Raw genomic sequence first — 19,428 nt, 5'->3', positions numbered from 1 at the left:
GTTCAGGAAATACTTTTTATTTCAATAGTTCTCAGTGTTATACACCTGGCAACATTATCAAGATTGTAAACAAAACACCAAATGATATGGATTCCTGTTTAAAAATGTGCCATTATTAAAATAAAGCAGAAAAAGTGTTTTTGCTCTGGAGATCTACGTGTGAGTGACGACGTGTTCATGGCTTGGCTTCGTTCATGGCTTTGGCTGGATCTGTTCCAGTGGTAGCTGAAGTTGAGTTGGATACCTCAGACGTTTCAGGTCGTCCTCCACCTGACAGAAAGACAGTCACACAGAACTCCATTATTAACAAATAATCCACTAGGATTTCAAGAAGGCGGTGGATCATAATTGTTATAGCCTCTTTTAATGATGAATGAATGAAGGTGCACTTTTTTAAAACACTTCTCGTTTCATTAGAACTTGTTTTTTGCTTATACATAGCTCTTATCTTGAGAAAGTTTCCACATTACTGGATATGAATGCTGGAAAGTGAGTCACTGGAATATTTCAGATGTTCTAGCTTACATTTTTAGGCGTGCTAGTGACATGGCAATGTCAGTGGGTCTGTCGCTCCACCACTTTGGTCCAGACCGAAATATCTCAACAACTATTAAATGGATTTCCATGAAACTTTGTTCAGAAATTCAGGGTCCCCATAGGATGAATCCTACTGACTTTGTTGATCCCCTGACTTTTCCTCAAGTGCCACCATATAGTTTTTATTTGTGGCTTGGAGAGAAATGTTTCGACAAGTACTGAATGGATTCCCATGAAATTTGGCACACATTCATGTTCCCTTGAAAATGAGCTGTAATCAATTTTTGTGTTGCTAAATACTGGCAAAACTTCTGACAGTCCCATTAGCCTGAGTTGGATTTTTGTGCTAATAGCATTACAGCTAGTATTGTCCTTTTCAGCCCTGCTAGCATTAGCATTTAGCTCAAAGTGCTGCTGTCCCAGAATGGCTGTAAATTCTTAATCTTGTTGCTATTACACTTAATAGTTCACAGTTAAACTGTAGCACATGTGCAGTTTACATGCTCCTCTTGGGTTTGTGTGCTTCCAAACATGTTAGTAAAGTGCACTGTGACTCTTAACTGCCTGTAACTGTAGCTAATGACTCAGCTAATGTGGGAATGTAAATGTAAAGTGAACAAACAAACCTGAGCCAGTTCATCCTTCAGTTCATTGTATTTGTTCACGTTGAAATTCTTCTTTCTGGCCCCCTTATAAAAGTAATGCAGGAACTGTCTGTCCTTAGCATCTGGATATATATAATCCTAATGGAAAGAAAAAAATAGGATTGCTATAAATCTGGGAAGATATAAAAAAAATATATGCAAACATATGCATGATTTTTAGCTTAAAGCTAACTGGACAGTTTGTTAAATCCAAATTGTCTACAACTAAAGAACAAAGCTGAGGGGGGTCTCATGTCCCTGACACTTGCCTGCTTTGTAAGGACATAATAGCTGAAGGCTCCAATGCTGGTGGCGTAGGTGATGAAGTAAGTGACGGGCTCCATGACGTCCCATGAATAGACCCACCAGGTGAGCCAGGCCAGAGCACCGCCCTGCACTGATAACAGGGCCATGCCGATCCAAACAGCCTTGGATGTGTGGAACTCTGCTCTACGGGACAGCTGTGCCTTCATCTGTACAGTAATAATATAAGGAGAGTCAGGTTAGCAGCCAATTCGTAGAAGCCTGTCCAATAAAACTAACAACTGAACCACACACCTTCTCCAGAGGTGACAGCTCTTGTTTGAGTTTGTCCATTCTCTCAAGCAGCTGCCTCTCCTGCAGTAGGTGGTGTTCAGGCAGGTGAAGCGCTGTGTGCAGCAGATGCACGACATGCTTCATGTCCTCCAGCTCCATGGCATGTTCACTGGATGTGCACACTGCAACAGAGGGCACAACAAGGTGGATGAGGATGAGAAAGTGAGAGGAGTCATGCCTGGAGAGATAATCCCTCTTATTTATCAGCAGGACTACATGTAATTGAGAAGCGCACAAAATGAGGATCATTTACGCCTGGAGAGAAATGTGTTTGTACCCTTTTCAGGAGAGGAGACATTATAAACTGCATCATTGATGACGAGCTGGAAGTCCTTGTCCAGCAGAGCATCTATCAGTGTGTTGCTGGCGACACGCTCTCCATCTGTAAGAAGAGGACAAATGACCAACCCAGTACTTTTATTGCAATCACATAACTTCATATTAATAGCAGAGTAAAATGGTTTTCTAACTCACATCACCAACAAACAGCCAACCATAAAAAAATAATCATAGAACACAATAAAATGCAAAACGGATCACAACTGCCTGAGAGGAAGTCAATAATACAGTCCTTTTAGTGCCAAAGTTCCTGTTTTTGTAACGATGCTTCCACTGCAGCTCAACTGGGAAACACTGACAGAGGAAACACAAAGAGGGAATTTGATGCTAAAAAGACTGTAAATGTGGCAGATATCCACTTGAAATGATTAACTCAGACTGCTGAAGCCTCATATAAGCTTCTGATAAACCTTTTAATACAATTTTGCACAAAACAAGAGCTGTAGAATTGTCCCCCATCACTTACATTGAAAGTGTATTATGAAGGGATCTGTTACTGGCCAGTATTAGCAGCAGAAATGATTACAGCAAGCAAAACCTAAGACAGACTTGAAAAATTGTGAACCTGTCCTTTAAGGCTTTAACCTGTGATGAGGGGTCAAAAATAGACATTGTTTCATTTAAAAAAGGCTGACCCATTTTACTACAAATGTCCCCAACAATTGACAATAAAGGCACATTTCCAATAACTGCTCTGTACTAAAAAGCAAAATACAACATATTATAGTGGGCAGATTACTGCTGCTACACTGAACCGTCTGTTATTCAGAGTCAATTAACTCTTTAAAGCCTTTAGGGTTAATTTTTGAGCAATTTAGCAACACTTCAGTTAATGGTTTGTTAAATGATATTCTGCAGGCATCAGGTCAAACTACTCAGCTTTCCCAGCTTACACCTAACCTGCCAAACCAGTCTGCAACATAAATAGCTTCAACCAGTCTGACAACACCCACAGAATGTAATCAAACTGGTGTGTTTACAGGCAGCACGCGTCCTACCTTGGGAGAGCACAGAGGCGGCGGCTCCAGGGTCTTCTCTCTGCAGATCATCGATCAGGTCTCCCACACTCATCAGCATAGGCCTGAGGAAGAACAGACACTTCTCCTTCCTGGATGGCAACGGGACCTCAAGAACCAAACGGCCATGTTTGTACTTCAAAGACACATCTGAAACAATCAAATCAGAGGGGGGTTTCAGAGGGTTGAGCTTGCATTTTTATGTCTCAAGGCATATGTACATATCATTAAATTTGTCTTTTATCCAGCAGTAGGGATGAAAAGTCAATAAAGGGCGTAGCCATGTGACATGTAGAGGTTTAATTTTAATGTGGATGTAGTAACGGTATATTACCACTGGAGGGTGGGAGTGTACTGCAGAAAAGAGCTTGACAATTTCCAAGTAGAGGCCGCGTCTGTTGAACCTAGAAAGAAAGACAGACAAAAAGGGAAAGAAAGAAAGAAGGAAAGAAAGAAAAAAGAAAGAGAAAGAAAGAAAAGAAGGAAAGAAAGACAGAAAAGAAATATCAGCTTGTCAGTTATAAGAGTTCATAAGTGCACCCCTCCCTTGGTAAACTGTCATGTTAGCAGACATCGGAGGGTAAACAGAGCCCAAACATCCTGAAAAGAAAGCTGTGACAAAGGATCACTTACAAGTCTGCCAACACGCAGCATCAATTGAGTTTTCTGGGCTTTGGCTCAGCTCTGAGAGTGCTTTTACGCTAATATGAAATTCTTCTATTACACTCACTTCCTTTTGAAATGCATTTCAATCCCCCTGCTTAAACCTTTTGTAATATGAACCACCGTTAGTGCAGATTCTGCTGATTAAACTGGCTTATTTTTGCTGATGTATGACTTATCATGAAATTTTAGGCTGTGGCATGTGGTGCTTAATGAAATGCCAGTGTGTCTCTATAAACAGTACTATCACTCTGCAAGACTGCGTGTCACGACTATAATCCTGATAATGGAGAAACACATCTAAAGGGAACAGCTCATTATTCTAGTCAGCAGGAGAACTTCTCTGTCCTGCACTTGACATTCCTTGGGCATAGTCCTTTTACTTTCTACTCAATAACTACGCCCACTTGGACGTGCATGAAGCCATAAACACAAAGAAAAAAATTTTAAAAAGGCCAAAGTAATTATAATATCAGCAACAATGATACTTATATGTTCAGAATATGAAGTGCTATGGTTAGACGTAACTAGAGCTGCAAATATTGGTTGATTAATAGAAATTGGCAACTACTTTGATAATCAATTAATTAGCTTTAGTCATTTTTTAAGCAAAAATGCCAAGAACGAGTTCCAACCAGTCAAATAGGAATATTTTCTGTTTTTGAAACTGAATATCTTTGGGTTTCTGACTGTTTGGGCTAAACAAGACATGGGAATGTGGAAATTTATAAAGGGCATTTTTCACTATTTTCTGATGACTCATAGACTGAATGGTTCATTGATTAATCTAAAGAACATCTAAACAGATAAATTGCTAATCAAATTAATCATTTGTGGAAGCTGTAGGCATAAAAATAGTAATATTCAGAATATCAATCCTCCCTGTCAAACACATCCAGTTAGTAGTTTCCTACTAAAAGCTCTGAACACGCACTGCATCCTCCTGTTGCAACACTTAGGCCTTTCAACCACCAAGAACAGATTTGACTCTGGTGTTTCTTATTTAGCTGAGAGTCAGAGAGGTCCCACTTGATAACACCTTTCTCCAACTGACATCTCGAGGTGTGGCAGCACTCCCGCCCCTTTGTCCTCCAGCTAGAAGGATGTTCAATCAATATTACATTAAAAGAAGGGCCAAGGGAGTCGTCCATTTTTATGGGTAGAAAAGGAAGACAAGCCTTGAGAGTAGTGGAGAAGAATCCAGATGTGCAGTCCCACACACTCCACTGTTCTGGAGATGGGGCTTTAACAGGTAAAACAACATTAACATACAACAATGAGTAACTGTCCACAGGAGGCTTTTGCCTGAGTGGTAACCTAAACTATGAACGACTGTGGCTAAAACCAGGAGGTGAAACAGAAAGAAACATTATGCAGCTTAAAACAGTTTTTGTTACCTCGGAATTACATAATAATTTGGATTTAAAGTCTTTGTTAGATTGCTAATGAAGTAGCGCATCAGACTGTGAAGGACAACGTGATTTTATAAATACTGTATGTCCCCAAAAGAGCCAAACATAGTGATCCCAATGAGACAAATTTGAGCAGCTCAGCTTGCATGAGATCTCCAGTTGTTATTATACAGAGGAAAGCTGTCACACAGCTTTACCATCAACGCATCAGTACACCAGCTCTCCATGGACAACGGAGAATAGGAAATTTTTAGGGGAAATAAATGAGAACAGATCCACGCTGTCCCTGAAACCTGAAAGATTCTTGTTAGTCTGTGACTGCTCATAGTTGAACCCAGACAGCAAACACATTACCAGCGTGTTAAACGGCCTGGAACTGCATAATATATGCCACCCCTACAGCTGCAGCCTCAGCGCTTCATTAAACAGAGTGGTGCAAGCGCTGGCTGCCAAAATACAGTGTTGGCGGGGAATAAAATGCTTATGCCATGTCACTGTCATTAACAAACGATTCATGTCGGAAGCAGTTTAACAGTGGAGTGAGTCGAGCAACATTTGCACTGTGCACATTGGTGCCCTATTAGGAAAACAGCAGATCTGGAGCTAAGTATCAAGGGAGAGGCCAGACTATTTGTCTCTTTACTGAATAGGAGTGTGTGTGTGTGTGTGTGTGTGTGTGTGTGTATGTGTGTGTATATGTGTATGTAAGATCATTGACCAGAGTCAATTCAACAGCTGACTGACTCCAGGCCATTTAGTTATATGCTATGTGCACACGTACCAATACCGTTGTAAATCAACAGCACCTGGCTACTGTGGCACATAATGCAGCTTGAGACCTCTGTGATGAATCACAGTCCATTTCCAATGCCATACTCCTGATCCTGAGTTATTACTGCCTGTGACACACTGCATTATAAATACTGACCCCTTTGGTTCTCTCCATCAACAGCACATGCAGCAGTTAAATGTGCTATTACAGAAATAAGAGAGAGCAGAACAACTATATTAAAGAACAACTTTACAGCAATATTTTCTATATTTATAGTGAGCAAAATCTATACATATTTAGGGGGAGGAGTGTTATGTGAAGGATAATTTCTAGCGTTAAGTTTCGAGCATTGAAAAGCAAAATAAGTAAAGTGTTAACAAGACTAAGAGTCTACAGCCATGCTAGCAGCCCTGTGAGGCTGTACTTACTTAGGTACAGCAGTGTATTGAGCTTAGTGCTAACGTCACTCTCCTAACATTCTCACAATTACAGTTAATATATTGATGATTAGCAAACGATTTCTACAAACATGTTAGCATGCTAACATCTTCTAATATTGTCACATTTACTAATAAACACAAAGTACAGCTGACGTTGATGGGAATGTTAATAGTTCTTCGGGTATTTGGTGTAGGTGCAGGACAACTTCAACCAACGCTCAACAAATCCATTGCCACATCCAATGATCTGCTATTGGCAGAAGTGATGTGGGCACTGAAGATGATGGACTCACATTATTCGTACAGCTCATGTGCTAACACAGGTGAGCTTTTCAGAACTATGTTTCCCAACAGCAGAATAGCGGCCAAATTTAGTTGTGGGGAAATGAAGTGTGTGCTCCTCTCCACATTTGGAATTGCGCCCTAAAAACTGCTTGTTGTCGGTGAGGTGTCCGGACAGACTGGTTACGTAATGATGTTCGATGAAAGCCTGCACAAAGCTTTCACACTCAAACGGATGGATCTGCACATCCAGATGTTGGGGGGGGCAGGTGAAAACCTGGTATGTAGGCTCGGAGTTCCTAGTTCCTAGCAATTGCTCAGGACATCGTAGAGTGGATGCAAAATATGCTCTCTGAAACCAGAATGAAGAACCTTCTGCAGTTGTCAATGGACGGGCCTAATGTAAATTGTGTGTGTTTTTGATTTACTTCAATCTGAGCTTGTCCAAGTCAAAAAATATCTGCTCATGCTCATGCTGACTGCACACTCTCCATAATTCATTCCGGGATGGATACAGGGCAAGCTGATGGGAAGTGGACCATACCCTCTCCATGCAGTATTGGCTCTTTAAAAACATCCCTGCACACAGAGAAGACTTCATAAAAGTCACAGGGTGCAACACACCCATGCTTAAATTCTGCCAACACTGACAGGTTGAAAGTGTGAACGTTTGTGAGAGAGGACTGATGCTGTGGCCTCGTGTGATAAACTACATCGATGCAGTCTCAAGAGGAGAATTACCAGAGCCAAAGATCAAATCTTTCAAGGAAGTCAAGAAAGCCTGTGCAGATTCACTTTTTCCAGTGACAACATAATGTTATAATGACCTATGATGAGCTAGTCAGCAATCACTAAATATTTTTTGTCTTACGCTTTATTCTGTCTGCAGGGCTCATGGACCGTTTCATCATGGAGAAGAAAATGAAAGAGGCTACCTCAATTAACAAAATCCTTCAGGTGCCTTTTTATCAAGCAAGCGAACACAACGATGCTTCTAAGTTGGAAATTGGGTTTGCAGCAGAGACAGCACTCAGCAAACTGAAAAGTCAGAAGAATATCTCAGAAAAGCAGATGCATGACATAAAAATGGACTGTAATACTTTCCTCACTTCACTCCTGCTCAAGCTTGTTAACAAGACACCTGTGCAATACCCCCTTGTTAGCAGCATGCAATGCCTAGATCCGAGACAAATGCTTGCAAACAAAGAGCAGTGTGTGCAGAAAATGAAGCAATTCTGAAAACCCTTGTCGCTGCAAATCAAGTGCAGGAGTCAGTATGTGATGATTTCTTGAGAGAGTACAAGCATTCTGTGATTTCTCTCTGGTCACTCCAGGGTTTTTGATCCCACCTCAGATAGAGTGGACACTCTGTTTCATGAGACCACTGGCTCTAGCACTGGATTCAAAAGACTCTGGCATGTGGTGAAGTGGCTCCATGCCACATTTTTGCTACACTGCTTGTTTTCCTGTCTTAGGACATATCAGACCGGAGCAAGAGCCTCATTGTTACACTCTATGATTGCTTCATAGGCCTACCTATTTTAAACTACTTAACTAAAGTCATGGAAATGGGGTAAAATATTGTGGAAATGTTTTGAAAATGTATTGTTAAAAATGTGTGGCAACCCTGATTTTAAGTTTCAGTTCCTATTCCTTTTTACTGCTAATTTTAACTGAAATTTTGTGCGTTAGTTAATATTTTCACCTGATGTGAGGAACACAGACATTACAAGACTTGCACATAAAAGCAAGAAAAGCTCAGCTCTGACACTGTTATAAAACTATCCATTACTGGAATAGCACAGAACATAATTAATCAAGTGTCCAACCTCTGAGCTACATATAATCTAATTTTCCATGGGGGTTACTCCCATGAAAGGAAACTGACACACCCATAGATCATAGATAACAGATAATGGGTTAAAGACTGAACCGCCTGAACAAGCCCATACACGACAAACACACACGTAACATGCAATCTCGTCACAAGATACTCATATAGCCTGCGGATAGGAGAGGGCCCTATCACATGATGACTAACATCACCACAGCTTCTAAACTGAGCATTTGTCTGATTATTATCAAAATAAAGCAAATTTCCCGATTACACAATTAATCAATATTCAGAGGGGTCGCTGTCTATCTCATTGCCCTTCGCAAATTTTGGGAGGCAGTTTTGGAGCTGCAGGGAAAATGCAGCACGCCTGCTCCTCATCATTCAAAACAATCAGCTGAAGGTATATTTACCCCTTAAGGTATGCATTTCTTATTTATGCCATGCCAACAAGCAAAAGGAAGAGAGAGAGAGAGAGAGAGAGAAGACATGGAGTGAAAACTGAGCAATATGGTGACAAACTGCCATCGCCCTCCTCCGCAGTAAAGCAGCCCGGGGCTTCCTGCTCGAGCAATGATCAGGGTTATCATGGTGACAAGCAGCCTCGTTTTTTTCCCTGCAGGTTGCTCCATTACGAATTCTGTCACAACTGAGCCATGGCCTGTTGCATCTACACTTCCTAAAGATTTCTGCTCCCACCTTCGTCAAGGGTTTGATATCATTAAGCAAGGAGGAGGCGACTTTTCCGCAAATGTGATCCTAGCAGAATGGCTTTACAGTATCTTGCTGGCATGACTCGAAGCAGGACGAATGGGAAATGTAAGAATGTGATAAACGTCCTAAAGGGGTGAAAGACGAAGGTTGCCAAGAGGAGAAATTGAATTACTTCCTGCCTGCTGCCATAATGGCTAAGAACAGCCAGCAGCCTATCATGAAAATGATTTGCATTGAAGCATTTGTCTTCTGTTATCCAGATAATGGTCCAGTTGAGTTAGGAGGGCAAAGACAAAATACAGGGGGATGGAGATGACTGCAGGACAATGGCATGAAGGTATTGGAAAGACAACGTTTGTATGAGTATGCCACAGCATCATGTAAATTCAGGAAGATGAGAAATAAACCAGGGGGGAAAAAACACCTGGATAGAGATGTGAGGATAAAAAAACAAAAACCATGGATATATTACCCTAAAAAATGAGCCAGATTTAATTTATTTAATGCATGCCAGGAATGTGAGGATGGCCTTTAGTCAAGCAATTTTGATAAGTAGAGCCTGAAAGCTTTCTAAATACAGTAGTTATTCTGCCATGAGATGAAGATAATTGTCTGTTTGAAAGAACTTCTGATCTGTGACTTTACTGCAGCCAGGATGGGTGGTGCAGGCAGAGGTGGGACTTTTATTTATTTATACTGCACTTGTGAGAGTACAACTTTTGTTAAGACAGTAAATCATTGTTCATCACAAGTCGCCATATTTATTACTGACTCGCAACACACTGAGACAATCAATCTTCAGTCGGCAGACAGTACTTTACTCTGCAGCAGAGCGTAACACAAAGAGGGAGCTGAATACTGAAAGGAGGGAACAAAAAGGCGGGACACTGATTGAGGAATTCATGTGGTGCTAAGACTCAAAACAGGCATATTTAAATGGAGCAACTTCCAAAGCAAAATAACAACTTCCCTTCCTGAATTAAAATGCAAAACTGCCACAAAAACATTTCTTCTGCCAACTTGGATGAATCATATTTCCCCTTTGGTCACACATAGTCAAACAATGCATCATTGCAAGGTTGGGACAAGAAGTGCACTCAATGAATAACTAGTTTGTAGGATTAAGATCTTGAACTTGAACTTGAGTAAGGAAAGGTTTTCAAAATACATGCAATTGTGTTGTTTGACAGTTATATTGTCAGGCTGTTTTTTTGCCACGTTGAAGTTTATACTCTCACTACTTCTTATCACACTACAGTGCTATGAACCTTAACAAGGTTAGAGTAGGATTTTTATCACTAAAACACTGTTTCAGTTTCATTATTATCACGCATATTAAAACATTCCTTTGCCAAAAGGCTTTGTGTAAATATCTTGTGGCTGTATGGTTGTAATAGTTGTTTAATTTGAAGAATTCAACAACACATTTTTGGTCTAACCTGTGTCAAACCTGTTGTTGACAAGGCAGCATTTGACTTACTTATGTATCTATCTCAACCACAAGGGTAATAAACTGAAATGTCTTTGCATATGTGTTCATGGGATCAATAATGACTTTGCTCAAGCACATTGCAACATATTTAAATATCTCTGTGACTGCTGATATAGAACAAACAGGTAACAGATCAAATATAATTTATGTAACTGTTTAGTTATGTTGTGTTGACTATCAGTTTATTAACATCATTTTAAACATTTATGAAAGACAGAGAACCAAGTGTCCATTACCATCTGAGGCCAGATGCATAAACGATGCGTATGCACAAAAACCATGCATACGCCATTTCCCGCACATAAAGTGGTATTTATAAACACAGAATGTGCGCACCTCAGACCTACTTTAGACCAGGTGTACATAGGGCTGTGCGATATGATGATATATATCGTTTGACGATAGAAAAACGTATATCTTTTCATTTTATGTTATATCGTTTATATCGTGGTGTCACAAATCACACTCTTTACGGCAATATCTTTCGTCATTTGACGACGCTTTGCATTCTTCCGCACAGTCGGATGTAAGGCAAAGGCAAAGGACGAAGGCAAGACAACATAAACAAACATGGAGGAGTGTGCACAGGAGTTGTGGAGCTCGTACCTAAGAAAGGGGCTAGTTCTGTCGTATGGACGTGGTTTGGGTATGAAAAGTCTGACACGGACCAGAAAACTAATTTTGCAAATTATGCCGCAGACCAGTCCCCTCGTCAAACTCAAACACCACTAACCTCTTTTACCACCTACGCAAAAGTCATATCAAAGAGTACGGGGAGAGTCTACGGATGAGAGCCACGAAAGTACAGCAGAGTGCTTAAAAGAAACCCCAGACTGAGACATTGCAAGAAGCTTTTGCCCCCGGCACACCATATAGCAAAGATTCACAGAGATGGAAGGAAATAACGGCTGCCATTACAACCTACATCTGCAAAGACATGGCCCCAATTTACATGGTTGAGAAACGGGGGTTTAGTGAGTCAACGCAAGGTACACAACGCCAAGCCGAAAACACTTCACTCAAGTCGAGTTGCCTCGTTTATATCAAGAGTGCCGGGCCAAAGTAGAGGAGGAAATCCACAAGGTGTTTAACTATGCTATAACTACAGATATGTGGACGAGCTGAACGACACATCCATATATGAGTTTGACTATACACTTCATCCGAGACACTCTGCAGTCGGTGTTTACAGACAGGCTATTTCCCAGATGACCACAGGGGAGAAATGATAGCCAGAGGTCTCAGGGAAGCTCTCGAGTTGTGAGGTCTGCGTGAGGAACACCTAGTCTGTGCCACCACAGATAACGCCACGAACCACATCCTTGCACTTCAGCTGAATGATTGGACACGCTTACAGTGTTTTGGCCACCGTCTTTATTTAGCCATTGGTGAGTGTCTAAAACAACGTAAAAATATATTTCTCTAATTATAAACCATATAGTAGAATTTTGCTGTCTTGAATGTCTATGTTGTTATGTGATGTGCCTGTTTAAAGCTTAGATGAATGGGGGTGCAGTCTAATTAAATCTCGTTTTAAGTGGGCTGTTTGCTACCAAACAAATCAGTATTTTTCCTAAACCCAGTTGTCACAAATGTTATTTAAAGCTTAGTCTATCAATTTAAATTAACCAATTATAAATGGGATAAATGCAAGATGCATTTTATACCAGCATCTTAGCATCAGCAGGAGGATTCATGTAAAATGTGATAAGAAATAGGCCTTTCCATGTGGTCACTTTATATAAAATAATTATTCATTGAATTTACAGAAAATGTGCTATATCGTGATGTGTATCGTTATCAGGATATGAAATGACCTATATCGTGATATGAGATTTTGGTCATATCGCCCAGCACTAGGCGTACACATGTTTTTCCTAAGCGATCTGAGGGTGATGCGATGAGGTGGAGATGAACTATAAGGTGAGAAACGGAATCTTTTAGTAAAACATTGTTTATTTAGGTTGATAACCAGCTGCACTGACTATGTGATTTTTTTTTTTTTTTGGCATTTACACAGGTATTTGTAAAATACCAATCAAAAGCACATTTTAGGTTAACACTGATTAACTACTTTTGTGTTTAATTTTATCATTATTTTAATTTACACAGAAGTCAATATTTTATTTTGCTCTTAATAATCTTTTTATTTTATCCTTAGTTGTGTCACACCTTGTTAAGTCAGTTTAGATATGAGTGCTACAAACAAATCGTTGATAACACCGCCGATGAAGGTTTACAGGTCCATGTGATAAATGAATGATATGGACGCTATAAAAGCTCGCACAGCTGCGTGTAATGACAGCTATTCTGGCTGTTGGAGAACCTTGCCTTTGCAACACAATCTGTGAAAGTGCACTTCTTCTTTCCCGTTTGTTTCATTGGCAGCTGTGCAGACTGGTGGGCAGCAGGCAAATTGATATGAAAATGGCTGGTTCAGGGCTGGAAAAGAGGCTCGTGCACGTGCGCCCAGTTTCCCAGTGACTGAGATTCATAAAACTGAACCATGCATACGCACGGCTTTATAAATCTGACGAAAAGAATGCGTATGCATATTTCTGGCTTTGTGCATACATACAATTTTAGTCAAGATTCTACGCAGAGTTTCATGCATCTGGGCCCTGGTATTAACATGCGACCTGGATCTGGATATGTTATCTGAATTATTACATTGGATTACCTGGTGTTAATAAGCATTATTGTTATCTCTATATGCAAATTAGATGGGTGGAGATGGTGAGTTGATGGAAGGGAAGCGATGCTGTTGTGGGTTCTTGTAAATTAACAGATGACAACCCTGTGGACAGGTATAGACTCATTCATCTAGCATGGTGCTGAGCTAGAGCAGGAATAATGTGGAAAATATAGAAGGGATGACTGGTTTGTCTTCATTTATTAGTTCTGTTATACATTTAAATCTGTGAGCAAACGACACATTTTTCATTATGGCTTCCTCAGCTGTTCCTACTTTGTCATAGTCAGCGGTCAATTGCAGATCATGTGACACAAACATTTACATTTCTCAGTCTGCTGAGGGGTTTGCTTAATTTTCAATTTCTGAGGAGGAGCTGTCTGTAACTTTTGCTTGAGATAGCAGGAAGAATGCAGAGTTTTTCTTGTTGGGCGGATTAAAAATTAAATTGTATCTCACTGTACTGTTGCTCTGTTGAAGAATTTTCTTTATTGAGCAGCACTGGTCCACAGTGCAAGACCTTGATATCTACTGAGTGAAACACTAGTCTGAAAGACTCCCCGTGGGTTAGGCTATATCCACGTGTTTCTTCTGGGAGTTCAGTCTATTCTATTTCTGTGGATGCTGTCCTAATAAAAAACTACCTGGCATGGTTATGATTGACTCTGGGAAATAGGCAGGCCTTGCTAGAATGAAACCTCTTCCATCTTACAGTGTAATGCCAGTCCAGATGATGAAAGGTGCAAGACAGCAGATGGAACGAGCTGTCAGACAAATATGTCAACCCTTTCAGTGACAAAGTGATGATTGTCGCAGCTGTCTTGACATTCTGTGGTTTACCATTGCTCTGGAATAGCAGATATTTTTCTCTATTTGGGACATAAAATGTTCTTATTATTTCAGCACACTCGCAGTACCAAATATAAATGCAAAAGACAGGCAATAACAGCAAAACTATTTCCTTTTATTGATTCCTGTGTGGAAACCCACCTCATTGCTTGAAAGAATAATTATATTTTGGGAAATAAGCATGTTTGCCATCAAACCCAGACAAATTAAATGATCCACATCAACTGTCTCTGTGCATCAAAGTCCAAAAGGTACAGTATGTCTGGAGCATGTTTAACCTGCTCCAAAACAACATGTGTTTTCATCGCCATATGTAATGCACTTTGAATTGCCTGTGTTTGAAAGGTGCTATATAAATAAAGCTGCCTTGCCTTGTCTTTAAACAAAAACTGGAAGTAGGAGGAACTGCTATCCTAGCTCTGTCAAAACTGGAAAAACTCTAAAGCTTTCTTATTCACATGTTGTGTCTTGTTTGATGCCAACATAGTCACCTACCTGGCAACCCCACAATGAGAGCAGAAGTTTTAATATCATGAGTGCAGCCATCTTGCCAAGCGGTTTGCACAAAGGGCCCAAAGTTATAACTGCTCCTGAAACTATGACATCCCATTTTTAAGAGGTATTGCATATGCTCAATACACAGCACATACTGTGTATAAGACAGCTTTGGACATAAATAGTAGTTTCCCAACCTTCATCCTATCTAACCTCATTAATTTAGTACTGAACCTCATACTGGATGCACAAAGATGAAATTGATATAAATTCTCTCATATGACTCAGGACAAAAATTGCAAATAAATGTATTTCTCAAAATGACATACTTTTTCTTTTATCTCACAATGCATCCTCTATTCACTTTGATCTACTACAGGTCAGTCAAATTTCTTTTATCTCTCTTGCCCTGCTTCATATTTCAAGCAACCTCATTTTATGTTTAACAGTATATCATTACAGCATTGACTGTACAAAAGAAACAAATTATCAACAGCACCACCACTTACTGGCATAAAATCAAAACTCTCTATACTTTATCTGATTTAAGTGTTTGCCTTTGCAATCTTTTGCTCAAGGCAGCACAAAAATTACTGCAGATGTTAGAGCGCTTTATCTCCTGTGAACTCTCAGTGGGCGTAATTGGCTCATTTTATAATTTTATAAAAGAAATATGACATAGGAGAATTGCCTTGGCTACCGACACATATCTCACAAGAACATATCTCACTTCTAACCAGCTCCTGACATCAGCTGCTCAAACAGCCTAATATTGCTCACACTGGATTATAGCTGATGTTTTGAAGGCAGGTATCAAACCAGTGAAGTGGCAAGGATTGGCAAATTAACCAGATCTGTGAAGGCACAATTCAAACCGGTCAAAACTGATTGTGGACACTGCACTTACTAGTATTTTGTCAAATATCTAAAACTAACATTTTGTGTGCAGAGGAGGTCACTAGGAAGACTATCCCAGCTTCTGGATTCACGGAATTAAACAGGCACTGAATCAGCCCATTTTTTGACTGTTTTAATACGATATTCCACAAACATCCACATAAAATGCACAACATAAAAGCAGCGTCTTTAGCTCAGCTTGCATGGGAACATGACAATGTGTGTGGGACATAATGAGCATTTTTCATGTTTGGTGTGTTTTTTTATGTGTCTAACAAGGGTCTACTGCTCACAGGGTACGTATAGGTTTGCTTATGCCATTTGAAAAGAAGAAAACTGCAGCTCCTATTTTATATATGGTCCAGCCTAAAAATAGAACTCATCTTAGTCAGTCTTCCATGCAGGCGTGAGTCATGACCCATCTAGATTTTTTTTTTCCCCTCAAAGTGTACGCCAATGTCCACTCGATATTTGAAAACTGTCATGGCAAATATACCCTGTTCTCTCTGCACTAGCAGGCAATTGAGGCATCCAGTGGGGATCGTACTGCTCAGGATTTAGCTGACCTCTGCTATTTCTTGCCATGCATGATAAAATTGATCATAAATAAAGAAAATTGGTCATTTAAACTGACCCATTTAACTACTCATCAATAAAAATTTTGAGTCAAGCCACACCACAAGAACCTCATGATCATGCTCTGACACAATTTGGGAGTCACCTTATGTAGATTTTCCCACCTGCAATACATTCACACATGCATATATGCATTTATTGATTCGTGCAGAAAGACATTTGCCTTGTATCTTTAGTGACGAAGTAATAAAAACAGATCTGATGATGCACAATACTGACATAGGATACCATAAGATATTGATCTTTATCCTGAACATGCTGAAGGCTGCACAGTATAGCAATGCTGGTGATGTGTGCAGGGATTGTGTAGAGCAAGGCAAGTCTCTGCTTAAAGTTTAGAAGTATAATTAGCAACTTAATCATGGTCGCTCCCTCCAAATGGCTGACTGAACAGCATCCCCACAGGAGTAACAGGAGTTAGTGATGAGATAATGTTGTAATGATAAGTCATGTAGTCATGTTTAGCCTACCTAAACCACAGTAGAGTTGGGTAATGCACTTGAATAATTAATGTGTTTTTCAGTTGATCCTTAGTGAAAATTACAGGACACAAACATGGAGCTATAGTGACAGAAACAGACACCCTTCTCCACACCCATGAATACCTCTAAACAGACAGAGGGAGTGTGGAATTTTTTTTTACCATGTTCAAGCACTTCTCCAACATTTAGCTTCAAATAAAAACAATAATATCAGGTTTATGTAAGATTTTAGAAACTGGGGTTAGAAAACTAGGCTGCTGTTACAGAGAATAGGTAGAAAAATGCCCTCTTTCAGCAGTGCGAAAAATGGTCTGAAGTTAGCTATTCAAACCGACCAAGTACACCAAAGTACAGTGTGTTATGTTCGAAAAAGCAGGAAATTAGTTCACCAGGCAAAGCCCGTCAGCCTAAAACTGCTGTATAGCATACTGTATAGTTATCTAACGACGAATTGCACGATTGCCAAAATATGAATTTACCTTTTGAAGAAATGTAGCCGGACGAGTACTTTTGAGAGTGCAGTGAAGAGGCTGAAGACTTCCCAAAAGTCTCGACGCAACTTTGCCGACCATCCGAACCGAAGCCATCGTCAGCCGTCAGTTAAACCGTGTTAGCCGTATGGTTGAAGCATTCCGGGTGAAGATACTTCCGATATGCGTGTGCGTCGGAGCCCGATGAACCAGGCGCAAACTGGCTGCTGTCTGTGTAAATATCAACAGACGAGACGACGGCTGCGGGACAGAGGGAGGCGCAGCCCAGAGCCTAGCCCGAGCTGCATACCATTTCCTCCTCAAAACAAGCACTCCGCTTCTTTTGTCTCCCCCTTTTTTCTTGTCGTTGATCTGCTTTGCATGAATCAGCCAGCAGGGAACTTCAAACAACTGACTTCTGCTGTTCAGACCTGGTGAGTGAAAATAGACGTTGCAACCAAGCACCCGAGGACAAAAAATATAGCAAAAGTGCCCACACAGATGAGCAAACATGTTTAAATGCCTACTAAGGTGCCTGCACAAAGGAGAAAACATACCAAAGTTATGAATGCCTGTCTTATGGGTATATCAGGATGAAGGGCCCTATAGTACATATATATATGACAGTCTGGAATGAAGTGTCCCCATTATTGGTGCCCTTTCAGTGGAAGAAAGTGCGATAATGCCCTGTAAAGTACCCCCACAAGCAAGAAAATATGATTGCCCTTTAAAGGTGCAGTGTGTAGGATTTAGTGGCATCTAGTGCTGAGTTTGTTGATTGCACCAAAGCCAATTCCCCCTCTCCCTCCAAGTATGTTGGAGGAGAGCTAAGATGGCTGCAAAACTCACAAAAAACGCAAAAGGCCCTCTCTGGAGCCAAAGTTTGGTTTCTCTGTTCTGGACTACTGTAGAAACATGGCTGTGCAACATGGCGGGCTCCGTGGAAGAGGACCCACCCCATATGTTGGTATAAAGGGCTCATTCTAAGGCAAGAAAAACAATGATTCGTGTGCTGCCTTCAAACGGAACTCGTGAGCTTGTGGTTACGACATGGGAGGTTGTGTACACGATATGCTTGGCATTCAAATGGTTAAGTTGTGAGAACACTGCTAGGCTGCATGGACACCAAAAGACTCCTCATTGTTCTCTTGTCATTCTTCGCCTCTTTCCAAGAAATGTTGACTTGCTTTGTATTTCAACGCCATGCGGAGGCAACAAAGATGACATATATATATAGATATATAAATATATATATATATATATATATATATATATACATACATAAATATATATATAAATTAACCATTACTAAATATAGCTAGAAAGTCTGGGTGTATTATAAAATTACTAAGAAAAACTCTATATGACTAAAATTACAATATATTAACTTACCATCCACCAAAAAATGAACTTCCACGACCTACACGTCACAGCTTGTGAACTCTGAGATTTCAGAAAATTTCCACTTCCAAAGTCGTGAATACCACAAGAGGGGAGTGTTCATATCGTTCTTATCATGAACATGGTAAACATGACCCCATTTGAAGGCAGCATTATTTTAAGGTGACTATATAGCAAATAAAATATATTTATGAATATTGGGCTGCCAAGTCTGTTCCGCTAGATGCCACTTAAGTCTACACACTGCACCTGAAGAGGATGTAATGTACTGCCCTATGAATTGCTGTTGTAATGAGGTGAGGTTCTGTGTGGGTTCCCTTCTGCTAAGAAAAAAAAATAAATAAAAAAGGAAGTGCCATTTAGGTACCCTAAGTCTAAAATACTGAGGTGCAGAATTGGGTGCCCTTTCAATGAAACCCTCCCCACCCCACCCCACAATTAAGTGCCCTCTAGGTGTCCCCACATGTGTGAAAACATGATGCCATGATGAGTCCCCTTTTAATGAATAAAAAACAGTGTCCCAAAGGTGCCCTGTAGGGTGCAATGTATGGGAGAAAAACATTGTCAAATGAAGAGTATGGTCTGAACCACCCTATAAAATGTTAGTCTTAATTGGGGTTGTAGCCTTTTTACCAAACATGCATCATTCTCTGCTGATGGAGGTCTATTGATTGTATCAGGTGCCCTTTATATTTTGTCGCCCCTGTCCTTCAGACAGCTGGAGTCCACCACTGACATTACTCCCTGGTTCGGTGATTAGCTGT

General features: G+C 40.3%; 2 protein-coding genes across 2 annotated transcripts in view; one reads left to right on the top strand and one right to left on the bottom strand.

The window, feature by feature from the left end:
- Nucleotide 1: 1 nt before the first annotated feature.
- On the bottom strand, nucleotides 2-17,655 carry LOC137179847 (calcium uniporter protein, mitochondrial-like). Its single transcript, XM_067584854.1, has 8 exons — nucleotides 17,273-17,655; nucleotides 3,468-3,537; nucleotides 3,116-3,283; nucleotides 2,056-2,160; nucleotides 1,740-1,900; nucleotides 1,451-1,654; nucleotides 1,164-1,280; nucleotides 2-270 (listed from the first exon to the last, which is right to left on the bottom strand). Exons 1-8 carry the CDS (start codon nucleotides 17,378-17,380, stop codon nucleotides 193-195), a joined length of 1,011 nt encoding a protein of 336 aa, XP_067440955.1. The 5' UTR covers nucleotides 17,381-17,655; the 3' UTR covers nucleotides 2-192.
- lef1 (lymphoid enhancer-binding factor 1) overlaps nucleotides 17,627-19,428 on the top strand; it is a 110,133-nt gene continuing 108,331 nt past the window's right edge. Inside the window, exon 1 of the mRNA XM_067584850.1 lies at nucleotides 17,627-17,697. The gene's annotated coding sequence lies outside the window, so the exon portion shown is untranslated. The remainder of the gene's footprint in view (nucleotides 17,698-19,428) is intronic.

Source organism: Thunnus thynnus, chromosome 3 (assembly GCF_963924715.1).
Source record: "Thunnus thynnus chromosome 3, fThuThy2.1, whole genome shotgun sequence".
Classification (NCBI taxonomy): Eukaryota; Metazoa; Chordata; class Actinopteri; order Scombriformes; family Scombridae; genus Thunnus; species Thunnus thynnus.
This window is presented reverse-complemented; position numbering and strand designations above follow the sequence as displayed.